Source organism: Triturus cristatus, chromosome 1_2 (assembly GCF_964204655.1).
Source record: "Triturus cristatus chromosome 1_2, aTriCri1.1, whole genome shotgun sequence".
Taxonomy (NCBI): Eukaryota; Metazoa; Chordata; class Amphibia; order Caudata; family Salamandridae; genus Triturus; species Triturus cristatus.
The window spans coordinates 352,408,351-352,429,401 of NC_140580.1; the positions used below are offsets into that span (position 1 = coordinate 352,408,351).

General features: G+C 44.7%; 1 protein-coding gene across 3 annotated transcripts in view; it reads left to right on the forward strand.

Moving 5' to 3' along the window:
- Positions 1 to 21,051, forward strand: part of CLDN19 (claudin 19) — a 159,241-nt gene that overhangs the window by 56,815 nt on the left and 81,375 nt on the right. For all 3 annotated transcript variants that reach the window (XM_085604174.1, XM_085604180.1, XM_085604177.1), the window contains exon 2: positions 8,402 to 8,566. In XM_085604174.1, the coding sequence (XP_085460300.1) occupies positions 8,402 to 8,566 (165 nt within the window). The remainder of the gene's footprint in view (positions 1 to 8,401; positions 8,567 to 21,051) is intronic.

Genomic DNA, 21,051 nt, shown 5'->3' on the forward strand with positions numbered 1-21,051 from the left:
CCTCAATCTCTACAGTCCTGGGTCTTGCCATCCATGCATACATGCAGGCATACTCACTCACACATAAGGACATGATCACTTGAAAGCACGTTTCATGAATACACATGCACAATCATTTCACATATGCACATGGACATTCACACTTCAGACTTGCTACGCCCTGCTCACTTAAGGTGACACAGTATCTGAAAAGAGAATCTCAAGAGACGTCATCAAAGTCGATGAAGTAGCTAGAGGCAGTTTGATCTAATTTTGGCAGCTCAGCAGGTTTTGTAGAACCGAGAGAAAACTTGATCTGTGGCACAGTGATGTAGACCGTGTTCTTTTCATGTTTCCAAATTGAAATCTGAGTTTCTGTACTAGTTGACCCTACAGTTGTTATAGTTGTAGCAACTGTTAGAAGGCAGACATTGTTGCTGTTGATTGTTGTCTCTCGTTGGGGAGAGGATGCTTCATTAGTTATTAAAGCTTCCATCTGAACTACCTGTACCGTAGTGAGAGGAGACAGGTAGCTACTGTTGAGAATCATTCACATAGTGTGGTTTGATCAGATCAATTACAAGCTTGCGGAAGGAGTACAGTTCTGGTACCTTCAACAGCCAGGACAGGTACAGATGGCCAGGACAGTAAAGTGGCCCAAATTATTTTTTGTCCAAAATTATGTCGCCTGACCAGATCCCCAACCTTAGGGAACCAGGCAGGTCTTGCCGGCACTTCCTTCACCTCCCCGCTGGCTGTGCATTTTACTTGGACTTTGCTATGTTCATCCCGGAAGTCATTCAGTTCCTGTAAAACAGCCAAACGTTCAATGATATCAAACAGTGGTTCTGCCGCCACTGTGCTGGGATTGGCGAGGTCTGGGAACCACATCTTTACCCCAAACAGGATTTCATAGGGAGTCCGACCACCCACGGATTTTCGATGCAGGGTTTTGAGTCCCCGCTGGACTCCATTTAAGTGATGGATCGAACTGCAGCCTGAGCCTAATAACCTTGCTGTTAAAGACTGCTTTAAGTCACAGTTTTTCCTCTCCATAACAAAATTTCCCTCAGGATGGTATGGAGAAGAGAAATGCAGGGTCACACCCAAACCTCCCATGGCCTCTCTGTAAGCCCTATAGCTAACACCGGATCTTGGTCGGAATGTAAAATGCCTACTGTATATATCCTGATGAAGACTTGCTGATCCTTTATAACAGTTTGAGTGTCAGCAGACCACTGTGGCAATGCCCATAGGAATCAAGAGCAGGAATCCACTGGTGCCAAGATATACTTGTAAGCCCCATCTGATGACAAAGGGCCACAGTGGTCCAAAAAACAAAAGCCAGAAGCTTGTTTCAAATCAGTAGAGGTGTCTGTGGTGGACACGCCACGGTGAAACCCTTCATCTGCTAATAAATGTCACATTTAAGGATAATGTCCTTAGTCTGTTTGTAAAGACCTGGCCACCAGTAGCGTTGCTGTAATAAAGAATTGTAGCAGACACCCCTGCATGTGCAGATGCCAGACCCTCATGTGCAGCTAGTATTAAACCCATTCTGCGGTTAGTGTTTGGTATTACTCTATCACCCACACCAGGAATGTGAGCATATGGTATATTTCACGCATCTAACTTGTAGGAGTACTTGAGTGGAAAGTCTTTCGACAGTTGGGTGTTGTTGCGAGCAGCGTTGACAGCTGCCATGATGTCTCTGTTTATCCTCATACTTTAACAAGTGTTTGCAGCAACCACAGCAGTGCACACTCTTGCTTTTGTGGCTTTAGCAGGCATGGAATTCCCTACAATGTGAATGCCAGCATGCTTATGATTGTGTGTCTTCCATGAGCCCGTGGCAAGCAGTCTTTCAGCTTTGCCACTTGTTCCCAAAGAATCTTGTGCTTTATTGTGCAACCCTTTGAGTCTCTGAATCCATTCTGGCTTCAATAATGTAGATATTCATTCTAAGACTGGACACAGTAATACGAATCACATACAATGAGTGAGGGGAATCCGGGATCCGTATTCTCCAGTGCCAGAATTAGTGCCTTTAGTCCTGCCAGCTGTGCTGTGCAGTGCAGTTACCAAGTGACTGCGTGTAGGTTTTCTTAGGATGGAATTCTCCATCGTGCATGCGCACACTGCAGAGTATTAGTGCTTTGTCCCTACAGCCGGCTGGGCAGAACCATCAGTGTATATGACATAATCATAGCGTTCTAGAGGCATTGTTTCATTAAGCAGAGGATATTCTTATTCGCACTGCAGAAAAGCTTGTGTTTGTAGAGTACAATCAAACGTGTAAACGCCATCTATTGCAGTGAGTTAGCGCATTGAATCCATTGTGGATGCAATGCCTTAGCATTTGGGATGCTCACTCAGGTGAAGGCCTCTAAGGTCGGCACCAGAGTCACAACGATAATGCGTTTACCCTGAGCCAGAGCTCGCTCTCTCATCACAGCAGTCTGTACTGCTGTCAGTATTTTTTCGGTATGTGCAAAACGCATTTCAGCATTAGTGCATAAATGCTATTTATATGCAATCGGTACAGTGTCACCTTCATTGAGCATGACATAGGTGTACCCGGATCGCCCCGTGATGATGCGGATCACCAGGTTTGTTGTGTTTACACGTGTGTAAGTGTCTTGAAGCTATCATGTCAGCTTGTACGGAATGCAAGATAATTGTATGTTACTCCATCCAATGTGTACTGGAGAAGTCTGTATGTATTAGGTCTTAGAACGGTTTCATCCGTTCTGCCTAATCAGGAATGTAAGCACTGCCAAAATTTAGAAAACCTAATATGGATAATAATCTCTTCAACGTAGTTGGAGGTTTAAGTTGCGCACACTTCTCTAAGTAGTGTGTCACAAGGCTTGTGCATTACTAGACAAGTCATATCCTAGAAAAAGGACGTTGAGATGGGCAATTTTTGATTTTTAATTAATAAATTTGCAGCCCATGTGGACAAACCCCAGAATTATATGGCCTACTCTTGTCAAATGTTCCATGTGGTCATCATTCGTCAGATATATGTCATCGATATAGGACAACGCCTGGTCATTAAAATTCTGTAGTAGCTCTGTTACTATGGCTAAAACCAGCACAGGGATATTCTTATACTTATATATATAACGGGGCAATCAACAGAATTGCCTCTGAGAGCCTAGCATGCTGAATGCGTTCAGATATCTTTTTCAAGGCTCTATATTTTGGCAGAAAAATCCAGTAGAGATATAAAGTGTTGTTTTGTATTTTTTCCATACTATGTTGTTTATTAGTGTGGCACTGTGTGCATTTTGTACTGCAAATGTGCGAGTAGCTGTTATTAATATCTGTAGTCTAATACAAGGCGGTATGAAGGATTGGGCTTCATTACCTAAAACCTTGGATTATTCATGGATGAGGTGCAACTTTCTATTACACCTTGGTACTCAAGTTGCTGGAGGATTTCCCTAACTTGTTTTTTAGCTTCATGCTTGATTGGTTATAGTCTTTGAGGTTGTGGGTTGCCGTCAGTGGTATTTCATGGTAAGGGGAACAGTCATCCCGACCCACATTGTTGTGGTATAACGCAGGAGCTAGTGCTAGAGCCTATTCCTTAGCGTATTAGTGTTTTACTGATTCTTGAAAAGAGTTCGGAAAAAGCAGGTAAAATTACCGTTTCCCTGTTTGGGCACTCCATTACAAAATCAGGTGGCCAATCCTTTACAGCCAAAAGAATATCGTAACCATGGGTTAAGTCCTTTTAAAAGAGAACATTAATGTTTCTGGATACGTCCCTCTCCAATTGGAGTTGTATTTCGTATACACGATGTGGGACACTTACCCTAGTATCCGGTGTTTCCACCGTGATATACTCACTCAGCCCTACTCCCAAAAGACATTCCATCAGGTTCTGGCGAGCTAGCATGACTTCTACTGTGCTGTCCAGCATTTTCACTGCCCATTCACCGCTCAGAAGCAGAGTCCTCAATATCCGGGGCATGCCTGACTTTAAGTCTGGCTACCTTCTTCTTTTTGAATTGAGGCTTGGGAGGCTTCGGTTTATCGTCCTGTTTAATGATGAAGTCAGATGAGTATTGTGAGTCCTTCTTAGGTTTCACGTGCTCTTCCGAACTGCACTCTGACCGTCCAACTCTCTTTGAACATTATTTAGATGGCTCCTAAAAGGAGCGAGACGAATTAGTATCAGTATCCTGATACCTGTCAGGCAGTCTAATATTATCACAGTTTCGCAAGTTATCGTTTTTTTCAGTGGGCTCCTGTTGAGGAGACCCACCCGGTGATTTTATTTTGCCTTTATTTTTCTTATTCCCCCATTTCTTCATAGAAGACTCAGGTGCTTGCTTAGGGTTGTCCTTTTCTGAATAACTCTTTAATTGTGGTGTACAAGGTCTGGCTCCCAAATTATCTCTACCCAGCGTAGCATAGGTTTCCTTGATAATTTTAAGTAATTCGTGCCTCTGTTGTGCAGGGGCCAAATCCCGTATGCTCTTGTGTATAGCCAACGCTGCTGCTTCCCCCTTTATGTTACTCAACATAATGGCAGATACTGCCACAAAATTGCCCATCAGTTTCATCCCCAAGTCCAGGGCAGTTGCTGGCCCATGCTCATTCTGGATCTGTTTTAGCACGTCAGGAAAAACAGCCAAAGAAGGGGTACCATGTTTTTCTGGCATATACTGCAGCAAAGACTGTACCCCAAGTTGTGCAGTCTTCTACAGGGGGAGCCATGTCAAACCATCGCAGCTCTTACTTTGGCTTGCGGTGAGACCTTGTAGAGACGGTATGATCAAACTCCACTGCCTCTTACCTTTTGCTCAAAAACACTTAAGGCCTATAAGAGGAGAAGGTTGGGGTGCGGGAGAAGGTGGTCAAGAAATGAAGGTTTTGCCTGTGATCGATGTGTAGGAGGTTACCTAAGGGAAAGAAGAACAATAACACTAATTGGTAACAGTCGAAGAAACCTAGTTATGGTCTGCCCTTCCCATAGGTGTGGTAACTACCTGAAAAAAGAGGTCACGAGTGTAGAACAGTGACATGTGATTCAACTGGTAGAAGTGGAGTCCCTGCTTCATGGAAAGGACTTGCCATTTTCGTATGGGTCTAGGCACAATCCCACAATGCTCAGTTAAGCATCACTGAAGGTCTCAGTGCAGCAGTGCTCCAGCGCGGTGAGACATTGAAATACACAGGCAAGCGCTCCAGCGCGGTGGCCCAAAATAAATATATGCAGGCAAGCACTCCAGCGCAGCGGCTCAGGGGATAATATGCAAACAAGCGCTCCAGCGTGGTGACTCAAAGGAAAATATGCAAACAAGCTCTCCAGCGTGGTGGTTCAAAGGATAATATGCAAACAAGCACTCCAGCGCGGTGGTTGAAAGGATAATATGCAAACAAGCGCTCCAGCACAGTGGTTCAAAGGATAATATGCAAACAAGCGCCCCATGCGACTTATGGACAATATCATGGTGCAAGGACATACAAAAAAAGGTTGTTCCCCAAACCGTATTCCACACGGTTTGGAGCTTTGCAAATAGTTCAGCGAATCAGCGCTGACGACGAAATGGATGCACACGGTATTTTCCCAAGTGGCTAGGAAATAGCATTCCTGCGGTGGGCTTGCGTTTCAGTATCACGATGCAGCCTGTACTCACTTGCATGCAGGGTGTTACCTCAAGGAAGGCTACTGCCCAACGTGGTTTCGGATTCCAAAGGCTCAAGATGAAGCAGCGTCTGGTCCCGCTAGCCGGATTTAATTAAATATAGAGTAATCCGGAAGCGGAAACCAGACCCACCTTGCCTCGCTGCAACACGGAAGTAGAGGGCAGTGATGCCGGTCACGCCGGAATCAGCAGTATTCCTTTTCTCCAGTTTTTTACGGGTGAGTGGGATTTCACCTGATTCTCCCTTCTCCAAGTATTCGTATACAGCGTGGTTTTAGGGTGGAGCGGCAGTATGTGTCAGGTCCCCAGGCCTGATTCATGACAAGCCATTCCCATTGGTTAGCATTCTGTGTTTTTCCTGCAGTCCCGTATTGTGAAACACTGCCTCAAGCTAACTTGTTTTCTGTGCAATCCAGAACGGAATCTCCTCCCGTCTTATAGGAACTTTTGCCATGTCTGCATTTAGTGTTAGTGGGCTGATGCCTGGGGTAGCCAATTGTGGTTGTGCAGCTTGAGCAGTTTGTGCAAGGGTATGTGTTAGTATTTTCATAATGAGCTATGTAAGACATCTGTATATTGTTAGTAAATCTTTGTATAGTGTCTGCACCTATTCTGGTAATAAATTATCAACATTAGGATGCAGTGTGTATCCGGCTAAGACTGACCATGTTGTTCCCTCGTTTGTAAGAGGACCGAGTCTAACATTTTCTGTTGTGTGTGGTAGGGCACCATTAAACCAATTTATATGTTCTTGGTATGTGAGTGGTATTTCTATTTCTTCATTTGGTGCATAATGTTCTGATATCTCACCTGCTTTGTACATGTAAAATACCTGTGTGGTGTTATCTGTAGCCGGGAATGTAACCCGCATAGAACACCTCAGTCCTATATGCTTTGTGAGCCTCAACCACGAAGGTGACAACACCACCCACAAGTGCTAGACCATGTTGTATTTCTGAGTAACTGCATGTCTGCAGTTCTCAGCAATGTTAAGTCCTCTATCTTCATACATTATTGTAAATGAACAAATGCATTTACAGAAAGTATAATACAATTGGAATAGAAAAAAACACATAAAAGGGAGTGCCTCAAGAATCCAACAATTGTATTGTAGAGTTCGTTCTATTTGTTTCTTCCCTCCTCCATTCATGAAATACACATAGTTCAATGTTGTCAATATCAATGTAATCTTCTCCAATATCAAAATAACACTGGAGCCGTGGTATGAAGTCTCAAACAATTCTCTTTATTATTCTTCAATACATTAAAAAAATAGTCCAGCCAACGTGTTTCGTCCTCCGAGAGGACTTTGTCAGGGCAGAAAGAAAATATACATATGTCCATTTACAAACATATCTAAAAACACATGATACAAAATAAATCATTAATTCATTACAATGTATAGACAATGTTCAGGCCCAACCCCACCACCTCTACATACAATACAAATTTAAAAACAATACCATGCATCACTTATTACATGCACATTGTTTTCCAATAACAAAATAACACATAATTCCACCATTAAAAAGATATACATCCACCAATACCTAATTTTATTGAACAAATATGCTTTCATTCGCATGTTGCCTGCCACAGGGTACAGAGCTGTTTACAAACATGCCTTTTGACATTGGGGCTTGTGCTGCGGCCTTTTTCTGGGCCGCAGCACTAGCCTCAATGCAAAGAGGCATGTTTCTGACTGTCTCCATGGATCGTAATTTGGCAGGCGGGACAGCCGACTACCTGTCGGCCGGTCGTGTTCCTGCAATGATGGTACACCGTAATCAGCCCCTATGTATTTTTAAATTGAAAGTGGAAACCTAAAAATGTCTAAGTTTTCTGTGAAGAGCAGCTAATGAAAATACAACCTGCACCTTTCAGCTGCATTCACATTTCCAAGACCTATTTGTTGTCTGGCTGTAAAAGAAACCCAAGTTCATACTGTAAGATGCACCTATTTTGTTGTGTGTTATTCTTATTACAACTACAACTAATGGTAAATTATTAACAAAGCTGAACTAAAGCTGCACTAAAGCTTAATGTCACTTTAAATCTTATTGTGTATAATGCATGAGTAATATGTAATAGTTTGGGGCTAATTTAGAAAGGTAAATTTGGTTGTACACATACGTTTATGACATAATTTACCTTTCTTACGCCTGCTAGGAACTTATAAAGGGATTCCTGGCAGGTTTAAATGGCTTTATGAGTGTAGGTTTCTCTGACACTAGTGTGAACAAATCTACACTCAGAAATCTTACTCATGGGGTGGAAGAGGGCATTCTAAGGTGTGGTTTGCCTTGAACGTTTGAGCGTGCAAAAACATACTTTTATCATTTTATGGGCATTTTCAAATCTCTATCCGACCACATTCCACCCTGGAAATTGTCGAAGATTTACTCCAGCACAGGGCTGGCGTAACTCACCTTCCAGGGTGGGAAGGACAACAGATCAGTCCTGTATCTGGTGGTGATGGGAAAGTTCCCTCTCCACGAAGAAACAAAGCCTAGAAAGACTTTTTGCTGTGATATTTCATGAAGGGATGTACCACCTATGAGCAGGGAGATCCCTAGTGCAATTGCAAGTTTGTTGTGTAGTTTAAGAATTTTAAAAAAGTTTTTAGTAATTTAGTTGATGCTATGAAGACATTCTAAAAATGGTACAGCATTGCTAGATGGCTCCTTCTGTACTGAGCAGTGTTAATGTATGTCATATATATATTCGTCATTCCTTTAATAAACTGTTTTTAATTGCAGCTCATATTCAGACTTCACGGGCGCTCATGGTGGTGGCTGTTCTTCTTGGCTTCGTTGGTATGATCATCAGCGTCATGGGTATGAAATGCACAAAGGTTGGCGACAACAATCCAATTACAAAAAGCAGAATTGCTATTTCTGGTGGGGTCATGTTCCTTCTTGCGGGTAAGTGATTTGTTTGACAGATAACCCAACCATGCATTCGGTGGTCATGAGACCGATATAAACTAATGTATGATGTTTTATGTAATGCCAGTATCTGACCCAGGCTTCATGTAACATGTAAATAAATAGTGTCTGCAACTTTAAACATCATAGATCACTAAATGTCTGTCTGACTAAGTTCAATTATTACATTGGTAGCTGGCAATATCCTATTCAGTCCTTAATGGCAATATTTCAACAAGAAAGAACTTATTTGCTCCTAGACTTAATTTATACAAGAGATAGTAACTGTCTATCAGTAAAAAAGTTGCTTTTCCTCCTAGTTGTCCAGCAGGGGTATTCTATGAATTCAGTAATTCAGCACATTTGCGGGATCTCAAAATGCATATTTTATTTTAAATATACATGTTTTCTAATTGAAATCAGTTAAAAAAGAAAATATTCGTACAAAATTAAGGAGCTTTTCTCTTTGTTTATAAAAACATAACCAAATTATCCTAAACAGTTCTGATTAATTATTTTTGAATAAAAACGCCATCCTAGAAATGCAGTTTTGAAAGAAAAAGAGAGCTGGAAAGCTCAATAAATTGATTGTAAACAAATGAAAGTACTAAGACTCACTTTCAGAACTCTGAATGGTATCTTACTCCATCATGCCCAGGAAGAAGACTCCCGGCCAGTTGGATTTTAAATCTCAGATTGAGAAAGGATACAGCTGAACCATATTCTAAACTGTGATGCTGGTTTCTAGAGCGGCTCTGGGACATTACCAGGATGTCAGTCCTAGAGTGAGAGCCTGTTTAGTATTACTTAGCAAGGGAATATACTGATCTCCAGACTGGTTTAGCAAATGTGTGTAACTGAGAGCTTCCTCATTAGAGGAGCAGTGGCTGCTTTTCCTTATAGTAGACTGGCGCCTGGGTTTATCCAGTACAGGCCCAATGCCTTTCTTGAATCGGATACACAGATTTTTAATTTAACTGGATTTTGTTTTTTAGAGGGCCTGTCCTGTGTGGACAGCTCCATAATGAGTAAAGAGATGCTTATACCTTTACATGTCTCTGGTTTAGTCTAAGTAATAATAAAGCACTCTCTTTATATTTAATGTGTGCAAAGAACGTTCTACTAGATTGGTGGGTTTCAGGAAGAAGTTTTGAGTGAAACTGCTTACTTGATGTGACAGATAACTCTTAAAGGAAAATAAGAGGAACCGTGTATAGTTAAGACATTGTCTTTCACAGAGTTTGAAAATCACAGGCTCTTCTAGATGATGCTAACGCAACTAGGGAAGCAATGTTACATGTAAAGTGTTTCGTGCATAGGACCAAAAGGAGGGCCAGTCAATTTATAGATACGGTGATAAGTTCTCACTTTTTGGGAAGGCTTTCTTTCAGAGGAAACACATTCTTTAGACACACTATGGAATCTATAATTACTGGAACCTTGAAAACAATGTATAAGAAGGACAGCTCAGCAGCAATTTTAGCCAAAGTGCCTTAACAGAGGATCAATATAAGCCAAAGGTAGCCAGACTTTGCTCTTTCTTCCTGGTTCTGCTCTTCGGTCTGACTGCGTGTCCAAACACTAGATTTGGCACCTCTTCCAACTGAAGTAGTATTAGCAGCTTATACTTCTTCAAGATGGTCATGCAGTCTTTTGCAAGGCTTGGGAGTCTCTATTGAAAGCACTCAGGGGCTAAGTGCTTAAGCTCAGTGATCGAACACTGACAGAGAATTTGGGAGTTACTTGACATCTTAGAGAGGAGGCCTGATCTGCAGTTATACCTCCTTTGTGACTGGATAGATATCTGCAGGTGATCCAATTCCACCTTTGGCAAATCTAGTCAGGAGCAATGAAAATTACCTTGACCATGTACTGTCTGAATGTGGAGATCTCCCTAGGTAGAAGTGGGATTGAATGGAAGGATTAAAGAACTGTTCCGGGCCAATCTAACAAAAGGACATTTCCCTTAGAGTAATCATCTCGGAATCTTGAGCCAGTCTCTGGGCATTTCAGATTTGCTTCTATGGTAAACATGTTCCTAATTTGATCTGCAAACACAGGGAAATGAAGGCTAGCACATTAGAAGAAGGGGTGAGTGAATTATGTTTTTTAAACCTCAGGGCAATTCTGTTAATGTCTGCTGGTTTCTAATCTGTTAGTAATTGATTTGTTTTAAATGAAATGCAAGTGGACTACCCTCCAGGCCAAGTATTCCTCTTTCCGCGTAGCTAGGAATTTATGGAACGAGGAATACTTGTACAGTTTGTTCTGTTGGAGGTTAATGTACAGGTACCCTTGCAACATGTTCTTTTTGCAACCCCATCATCATAGAGAATAGACAGTTGATATGTTTACTTGATCCTATCATCTTGATCTCCCATTTCCTGACACCATTGTTCTTCTAGATAATGCTATTAAAGTATCTTATATGGTCTGGTGTCCAGGACTGGGAAAATGCACAATATAATTGACCCAAGAAGTGAGGAATCTTGTGTGATCATATACAGCTTGACGGACAGGGTACTCCCACACCAGCATGCCATCACCCCCTTGTAGGATGGTTGGAGAGCTACCAAACTCTAAATAAGGCTGATTGTCCGGATATAGTGACACTTGTTTCTGAAGCAATCACTGTCACATTTGTTTTGTCCTGACCACTTCTAAGTTTTGAATAGTTTGTGAGGGAACATGAGACAATGGGGCCTATCTACAAAAGCAAATTCACTCATGAGGAAATCCATATGTGTAAATTTACTCTCACACTTTTTAGTAGCTTTCCTACTTTCAGCTATTCACTGTTTCCAAGTGTAAAGTAACAAACTTACATGTCAGGTGGTGCAACTTAATTTGCAAGTAGATACTAGTAACTTTTCACCCATACACAGAGTTCTCCTACACAGTGCTGGAGATCTTCCTATAGTAAAGTATAGGCAAAAAAAAAGTTTAGTAAGTTTTAAAAACAAAATAGTAAAACTATTTTATGACTCAACGTAAATGATTTGTTAAAGTTATTTTAAATTTAGAACAAAATAAAAAAGCAACAGGATTATTAACTTAAGTTTGATTTAAATATTTATTTACATTGAATATATTTAATTAAATTTCAATGATTTAAAAAAAAAAAAGATTTTTAACAAATTTCCCACTTTAACAAAAATGGTTATATTTATTTATTTTGTATTCAATACTACTAAAAGTTTTGTTTAGAATTCATTTGAACTAATTTAATTATTAAAAAAAGTAAAGTACCTTTATTTTCAAATTAAAACAGGGTATTAAAATAAATCAATTAAATCCATATATATTTTTAAAAAGTCAAAACAAATTAATTTATTTTAACACTGTTTCCTTTCATGTTCTCTTTTAAGTCCCTGCTTCCATTATTTTCTATAGAAGGGTGATGCAGTACCAGTGGTTGGCCATACGTGGTGCTAGGTTTACTCCTGTTCTGAGCTGGAGTACCAGTGGTTGGCCATACGTGGTGCTAGGTTTACTCCTGTTCTGAGCTGGAGCACGTTTACTACTGTTTTGGGTCATTTTGTCAACTTTAGAAGTGCAGTTTGTGAATAGCAGTGGGATTTATCTTTTCTGGTCTGTACTTTCCTAACCCCCTCTGCCCCTTAGTCCCTCCTAAAACCCTTCTTGCTACTCCCTACACCTGTTCCATTTTGTAGTAGTTATTCCCCATTTTCAAGCCACTCCCGCTGGTCCTTCCCACATTTACTACTAAGGGGTCCATTCTGATCTCGTACGGAAAGCATCCCAACCGAATTGGATCCGGAATGCTTTCCGTACGACTCAGAGTGCTGGAGACCGACCGAGTGAGTACGATGTATCCGTATGCTTATGGACTCGGTTCGCTCGGACTCCCATTGAACTCTATAGGAGCCTGTATACTGAACGTGTACACAGGCTCCCATAGCAAAAAAGGGTGGGTGGGGAAAAGCGTACACCCTGTGGCGGGCACCCCATGGTGCCCCCCACACTGTACATGATTGGATCGGGGGACCCATTGGCACCCCCCTGTGTTCGATTCAGAGGGCCCCGGTGGAAGGGGTGCCTGCTACAGCCCACCAAAGTCTGATTCCGACAGCCGTTTCATCTCCCTGAGACCGAGTCGATACGGCTGTCTGAATCATGCATCGTACTTGCTCGTTCGGAATCCGGCTCCATTGCGCAGCATGATTCGGCTACAAACGAGTCGTACGGACAAGATCAGGTTTGGAAACAATTCAGTCGATGCGGACGAGATCTTCGCATCGTACTTGGTCAGTCGGACCTGTATACGATTTGGTCGGAAACAAGGGCTACGAATCGGATCTGGGAAAGCCGAATCCGATTCGGAGACTGTGAGAAGTTGGCCTGGTATATGATGTTCACTAATTAAAGTGACCACCTTGTACCATGCCAAGCAACCCTTATGGTGTGGTTGTAAGTCAACCTTTTCGGACCAGCTGCCTTAGTGGTAGCGTAGGCTAAGCAGTCTTTGAGGCTAAACTCGTTTAGGCATGTAAAGCAAGCTGTTTTACCATAAGTAACCCCCCTTTATACCAATGAAAGGACACCACACAGATATATATTCAAAATATATATGTATTTATTACTCAAAGTATCCTCTAGACTCTTTATGAGCACAGGAGCACAAATCGTTAAACAAGAAAGTATCACAATATACAGAAGTTGCACTTTATATGGATAGGCCCTTGTGGCCGCTCAAACCATATACTAAAATAGTGGTATAAGTACCACGAACAAGAAAGGGAAAAGGCCTAGGGCCTCTAGAATCGCTGGGCCTACAAGGAGCTAACTTTAGTTAGTGACCAGGAGGTCCACGGGTCGCGTGTGCAGTGAGGAAAGTTACACGCGGGCTCCCATAGGTTTTCAATGGGTGCGTAAAAGTTCAAAAGTTACTGCTAGAAGGGTCTTCTGGTTGGACTACGAAATCAAGACTTCAAACCTAGACATTAGAGATGTTACTCTACACTTGTGCACCGGAGTGCCAGCTTTACCTCACCCACAGGAAGCGGGTGCATAGGTCTCGAAGTGCGTCGGGTTTCGCCTATCTGTTCAATGGAGCCTGACGACAAAGATGCTGCAGGCGGCCGGTCCAGAAGAGATGCGGTGGATCCAAGGGTGGATCGGAAGTGTAGAAGACCTGTAAGCAGAGGGGACAGTGTTCACAGTCACTAGCCAGTGACGGCGTGGCACCAGGTAGGTACCAGGCGATGTCGGGTGCAAACAGGTGAAGAGGTGTAGCTTGTCTCTGCAGCCACGTGGTCCCTGAAGGTCAACGACATCCAGGAGTCGGTGCACAAGCTCTCCCCCGCCGGCTCTCGCTGTCGGCGGTGTCGGCGACTCAAAAGAAGCAAACAAGCCTTGGCAAAAGCAGGAGTTGCAAGAATTGAAAATAGCTTGTAACTCTGACCAGCAAGGTCAGAGGGGCTGCTCCTTTGGAGGGAAGCAGGGGCCAGTCTGGAGCAACCAGACCAACATCGTAGTTTTCAAAAAGGTTCGCCAAGATGGCCACTAGCCAACGGGCCAGGAACCGGGTAGGCGCATCGAGTCGCAAAGTGCAGAGGGGCCCCACGCAGATCGTGGAGATGCTGGAGGGCTCACCTTTGGTGCAGATGCTGCTCGGATATTGGGCTTCTCAGGACCCAAAGCACAACTCAGAGGGAGCCTCTGTTGTCGCGCTTGCAGCTTGTCAAGTGTCTTCCAAGATGGCTGGCTCCACGTGTCTCGGTGCTTCCACGGGTTCCTTCTTTGCAGGGACTGTGGATCGGGCGGTGAGAGGTCTGGAGGTCCAGTACTTGTCGGTCTCTGGGCTCGGGCTCCGGCAGGAGGCGGCGGCAAAGCAGACGTCGATTTGCTGGATGGTGCTTGCGTTAGCAAGATGGTCACTCCCTGACCATAGGGGAGATTTCCTTCAGTCTTCTGTGCAGCAGAACGTCGAAGTTCCCGTCTTCTTCTTAGTTTCAAGTTGGTTCCAGGATGTCTGAAGTCTTAGGACACAGCTCCTACCTTTAAGCGGATTCTAGGGGCCGGACTACCTGCTAGGTCCCTCCCTAAGGGTGGGACCAGGAAGGGGGGTGGTTACACCCCCAATCCTTTGTCCATCTCACCCCAGGTCTGGGGCTGGTGTGCCCCAGGACCGGTTTGAACTGGCATATGCACAGAGGCTCCTTGTGAGCCTCAGGCATGTCTGATTCTATTCAAGCCCTACCTGACCAATACACAAAATCCTGTCTGGGGTGGTGCTCGCACCCCCCCTGGCAGGAAACCCTTTGTCCACGTCTCCCAAGCTGGAAGGACTCCCAGCAGCAGGAGGGCAGACTTGTATCTGTGGTGGCAGCGTCCATTTTGTGGAGCTGAGGCTATGTCTGATTTTACCCGGGTTTCAGGATCTGTACATGTCGTGTCCCTCTAGAAGGGTGGAATGCTAACCCCGTCGCCAGAATTGGCGAGGGGTTAGTATTCCAATTCGTATGACACCTTACTCGACATGTTTTGATAAAGCCAAACCAAAGATAGCATTTAACCGCGAGGTTCATAATGCACTTAAGAGTATATGGTATGGCGATATCTGGAAACGGTAGAAGGAAGTTGTTCCGACTACTGCAGACAGGCTCAGCTCATGCCAGAGCACCATCTCACATGAAACCAAGCACTCTGCCTTCAGGATTGTTAAGGCCTGCCATAGGAGTGACTTATAGGTTAACATGTGTCCCATTTAAGGTTAGGTATAGGTATACTACACCTAAGTAAGAGGTGGATACACCAACTTACCCCAGCTGAGTGATCAGCCAGTTGTGTAAAATTGTTAGGCCAGGCCAGGGGTGGCACAATACATGCTTCAGCCCCTGGTAGTCCTTAGATACACCAATGCCCTGGGTACCTAGTGTACACTGGTACAGGGGCTCACAGGGTGATCCAGTTCCAATTGGTTATGCACCTAAAGTGCATAGTGTCAATTTAGTAGAGAGAACAGCAGGCTGGGGGTCTGATTAGCAGGCCCACAGCCTCAGTATGTCAAAAACCAGTGAAGCAAAAAGCAAAAATTTGGGGTGACCATAGGATAGCAGACCCTACTCTCCTACACAACCCACCCCCAAACGCAGGGACATTAAACTAGCCTTGACCAGTCTCGTCTTCATGTCCTAAGTGGAAGTACCTGGAGAGACCATCTGCATTCCCATGGTCTGTATCTGGCCGGTGCTCCACTGTAAAGTCCATCCCCTGTAGGGAAATGGACCACCTAAGCAGTTTGGGGTTTTCACCCTTCATCTGATTTAGCCACAAGAGGGGCTTATGGTCGGTCTGAATCTTGAAGTGAGTGCCAAACAAGTATGGCCTCAGCTTCTTCAGGGCCCACACCACAGCAAAGGCCTCCCTCTCAATAGCTGACCAATTCTTCTCTCTGGGGGTCAACCTTCTGCTAATAAAAGCAATGGGTTGGTCTTGACCATCTACATTAAGTTGTGACAGCACAGCTCCCACACCCAACTCAGAAGCATCTGTTTGGACAATAAACTCTTTGGAGTAGTCAGGACTTTTCAGGATAGGTGTAGAGCACATGGCCTTCTTCAGGTCATCAAATGCCTTTTGACAGTTTACTGTCCACTGAACCTTTTTGGGCATCTTTTTGGATGTCAGATCATTAAGATGAGTCACAATGGACCCATAGTTCTTAAAAAACTTCCTGTAGTACCCAGTCAAGTCCAAGAAAGCTCGGACTTGAGTCTGGGTGGTGGGAGGAGACCAGTCCTTGATGGATTGTATCTTACTCTCCAGTGGTTGAACTTGGCCTCCACCTACAAGGTGGCCCAAGTACACAACCTTACTCTGCCCTATCTGGCACTTAGTAGCCTTGATAGTGAGGCCTGCCTTTTGCAGAGCCTCAAGTACCTTCTTCAGGTGGATCAGGTGATCCTCCCAGGTGGAGCTAAAGACAGCAATGTCATCAAGATATGCTGCACAAAAGTCATCCAACCCAGTAAGGACTTGATTCACCAACCTTTGGAAGGTGGCAGGTGCATTCTTCAGACCAAAGGGCATCACCAAAAATTGGTAGTGCCCTCCTGGGGTTGAAAATGCTGTTTTGGCCTTGGACTCCTCAGCTAACCTGATTTGCCAATAGCCAGCTGTCAAATCAAATGTGCTCAAAAACTTAGCAGAAGCCAGTTTATCTATGAGCTCATCTGCCCTTGGAATAGGATGTGCATCTGTCCTAGTGACAGCATTGAGTCCTCTGTAATCCACACAGAACCTCATCTCTCTCTTGCCATCTTTGGTGTGAGGTTTGGGGACCAGAACCACTGGGCTAGCCCAGGGGCTCTCTGAGGGCTCAATGACACCCAGTTCCAGCATTTTTTGTACCTCAGCCTTTATACAGTCCCTGACATGGTCAGGTTGTCTGTAAAGTTTGTTCTTCACAGGAAGACTGTCACCGGTGTCCACCACATGGGTACACCAGTCAGTTTGACTAGGTGTCAGTGAGAACATATGCTGAAATGATTGTAGAACTTGTCTACATTCAATTTGCTGATGCTCAGTGAGGTTGCCTCCAAGGGTCACACCTTCAACTGAACCATCTTCAGGGTTCTGAGACAACAGGTCTGGGAGAGGGTCACTCTCTTCCTCCTGTCCCTCATCTGTAGCCATGAGCAAGCCCATGTCTGTCCTGTCAACGTATGCTTTTAACCTGTTAACATGGAGTACCCTGTGAGAACTCCTGGGAGTGCCTAGGTCCACCAAGTAGGTAACCTCTCCCTTCTTTTCCAGGATTGTATGGGGTCCAGACCATTTGTCTTGGAGTGCTGCTGGGGCCACTGGCTCCAACACCCATACCTTCTGTCCTGGCTGAAACTCAACCAAGACAGCCTTTTGGTCATGCCAAGCTTTCTGTAAGGCCTGGCTTGCCTCAACGTTTTTGGATGCCTTCTCCATGTACTCAGCCATCCTGGAGCGGAGACCAAGTACATAGTCCACTATGTCTTGCTTAGGCTTTTTGAGAGGTAACTCCCATCCTTCCCTCACCAGACATAGGGGGTCTCTTACAGGGTGCCCAAACAACAATTCAAAGGGGCTGTAGCCAACTCCTTTTTGTGGGACCTCTCTGTAAGCAAACAGAAGGCAGGGTAGAAGGATGTCCCATCTTCGCCTGAGCTTTTCAGGTAATCCTTTGATCATACCCTTTAGGGTCTTGTTGAATCTCTCAACAAGCCCATTGCATTGTGGGTGATAAGGAGTGGTGAACTTGTAGTTGACACCACATTCCTTCCACATAGCTGTCAAGTATCCTGACATGAAGTTGGTACCTCTGTCAGAAACTACCTCCTTAGGAAACCCCACTCTGGAGAATACTCCCAGTAAGGCCCTGGCCACAACAGGAGCTGTTGTGGTCCTAAGGGGAATTGCCTCTGGATACCTGGTGGCATGATCCACTACCACCAGTATAAATCTGTGCCCAGATGCAGTGGGGGGATCCATGGGACCCACTATATCTATTCCCACTCTTTCAAAGGGGACCCCCACCACAGGTAGTGGTATTAGGGGGGCCTTTGTTGTGCCACCTGATTTGCCACTGGCTTGGCAGGTCACACAGGAGCGACAAAACTCCTTGGTATCTTCATTCATGTGAGGCCAGTGAAAGTGAGGGACAAGCCTGTCCCAAGTCTTGTTCTGGCCTAAGTGTCCTGCTAGAGGAATATCATGGGCCAAGGTAAGAAGGAAGCCCCTAAATTGCAGAGGCATAACCAACCTCCTGGTTGCACCAGGTTTTGGGTCTCTAGCCTCTGAATAAAGGAGCCCATCATCCCAATACACTTTATGGGTACCTTGAGCATTCCCCGCAGCCTCAGCAGCAGCCAGCTGTCTGAGGGGTTCAAGAGATGGACAGGATAACTGAGCCTGCCCCAAGTCAGCCCTGGAAGGTCCCCCTGTCCCCAGAAACTCAACCTGGTCAGGTTCAAGCTCTTCAGGGACAGTTTCTTCAGGGTTCTCTAGATCATCCTCCTGGGAAGACTGATCATCACTTGGAGGCAGGGGGGAAGGCACAGCCTTAACCCTCCTGTTCTTCTTCTTGGTAGGTGCTTGGTCCATTGTTCCAGGATCCAAGACCTGAGGTTCAGTAAGGCACTTTTTGGCCTGTGACCTGGTCACAACAAGGACATGTGGTGATATACCTAACATCTCTGCATGTGTCCTGTACTCCACTTCTGACCATAGAGAACTCTCTAGGCCATTGCCCAACAAACATTCTACTGGGAGGTCTGCACTAACCACAACCCTTTTGAGGCCAGTTACCCCTCCCCATGAGAAGTTAACAATAGCCACACTATGGGAAGTAGTGGTATTGCTGGCATTGGTCACCAGGTAATTCTCACCTGGTATGTACTGTCCAGGATCCACAAAGCCTGGTGTCACCATAGTGATCGTTCGAAGGCTGCACACGTCCGTGGCTCCTCTCGTCCCCGCTGGATTTGTTCCACTCTGGATTCATTCTCTGACCCGCTGCTGATCTCCCATTGACATCACGACCGCAGCTTTACTCCTGCTCCATTAATCATCGGGCTGTATACCGTTCCTCCCCCTGTCCGGACCCCTGTACCGGTTGCCCTCCCAGCGAAGTTTCGTCAATCCAATTACACGGAACCTCGAGGGAGAGAATTCCCTCCCCTCACACGTCACTGTGCTATCCATCCACAGTTGAAGTCCCCGTTCTCTCGTCAGCGCCTTCTCTTCGTGCGCAAGAGCACTCCCAAATTAGGCGACCCAGGTCCTGATGATGATCCTAAATTGACAGGATCGAAACGCCGTAGACCACTATCCACCAGCCCAAACATCTTTGGCGCATACAAACTTGGTTCATGGAAATAATGAAAAATACCAATTATACCATTGAGAAAATTGTTAAATGAACCTTTTTATTGTATATATTGCTTCTTCTGCGCCGCTTGCTGTGGGTTTTTTTTCACGTTGTCACTTGCGCCGTTGTTTCACTAGCACGAGCACTTTGTACACCTTCTCCACTAGGGTTGCCTGAGTATTTATACCCTGTTGTGCTCTTACTACTACTTTTTGAATTTTTTTTTGATCTTCTAAATATATGACGCCTATTGGCGCTTTGTAAAAACAACCCTAAAGTCTCCTCTCTTTTGTTTTTGCTTTTTGTAATGTCTTGTACATACCATTTTAAATAATTCCAATATATCCTGCTGAGATATTGTCGAATTTACACCATAGTGACACTGGCACATGTGTCCCTGTAGGCTTGAGCCACTTTTGTATTAATCAATGGAGTCTGTCTGTACTTGCCCAGATTACTGGGGCTCACAGTCAGGGACAAATCCATGTCCCCATCACAGATCAAGACCGCCTGTGTAAGGGTTCTGTCTAAGTCAGAATCTCCTTCTGTTCCCATAGTGATTCCCACTACACCCTTTGTCTGGGGACCAACACTGCTAACAGTACTACTGGGAGCAGGTGCCTTAGGGGCAACAGTGTTGGGGGCTCCACCCTTCTTACAATCACTAGTCCAGTGAGTTGTATTCTTGCAAGATTTGCACCAGGATTTCTTTGGACCTTCTTTCCTTTAGATTGTTGGGACCCACCCTCATTAGTACTAGTTTGGGGCCCTGTTGAAGACTTCTGGTCTTTGGATTTCTGGTCATTACCCTTTTGGTCTGTTTTCTTCTGATCACCCCCTTGGCCCTGGTTCTGGTTCTTTTGCTTAACCCTGGTTCTGACCCATTTGTCTGCCTTCTTTCCCAATTCTTGGGGAGAGGTCAGATCCGAGTCAACCAAGTGTTGATGCAGTTGCTGGTTTTGACAGTTATTTAAAATCTGTTCTCTCATCATCAAATTGTACAATCCTGTATAATCTGAAACCTTACTTCCCAGAAACCAACCCTCCAAAGCCTTAGTGGCACATTCAATATATTCAGACCAGTCCTGAGTCTGTGTCTTCTGGGTATCCCTGAACATTAACCTGTACTGTTCAGTGGTTAAGCCTAACCCATCAACCAGGACACTCTTCAGGGCTCTGTAGTTTCTGACACACTCCTCTCTAACAGTGAGGAGTCTATCTCTGCCTCTACCTTCAAAGGAGAGCCATAAGATTGCTGCCCACTGGTCCTCAGGAACCTGCTGCACTTTGCAGGCTCACTCAAGAGCAGTCATCCACTTGTGGATATCATCCCCACTTTTGTAGGGGGGCACAACCTTGGACAGGTTCCTATTATCAAAGACCCAATCTTTGTCTCTAGGGACAATGCTGCCACCAGTGGGTATAGACCCACTCTCTCTAGGTTGACCAGCCTTGTTCAGTTTCTCTTCCATCAGGGCTACTTCTAGCTCCTGTTTCCTGATCCTCAGCTGAGCTTCCTGCATTCTGGCCTCATGCTCCCTCCTCTGAGGGCTGGTCATCCTTCTTCTGGAATGACCCTGAGAGCCTCTAGAGGCATGAGAGGCATTAGAGTCAC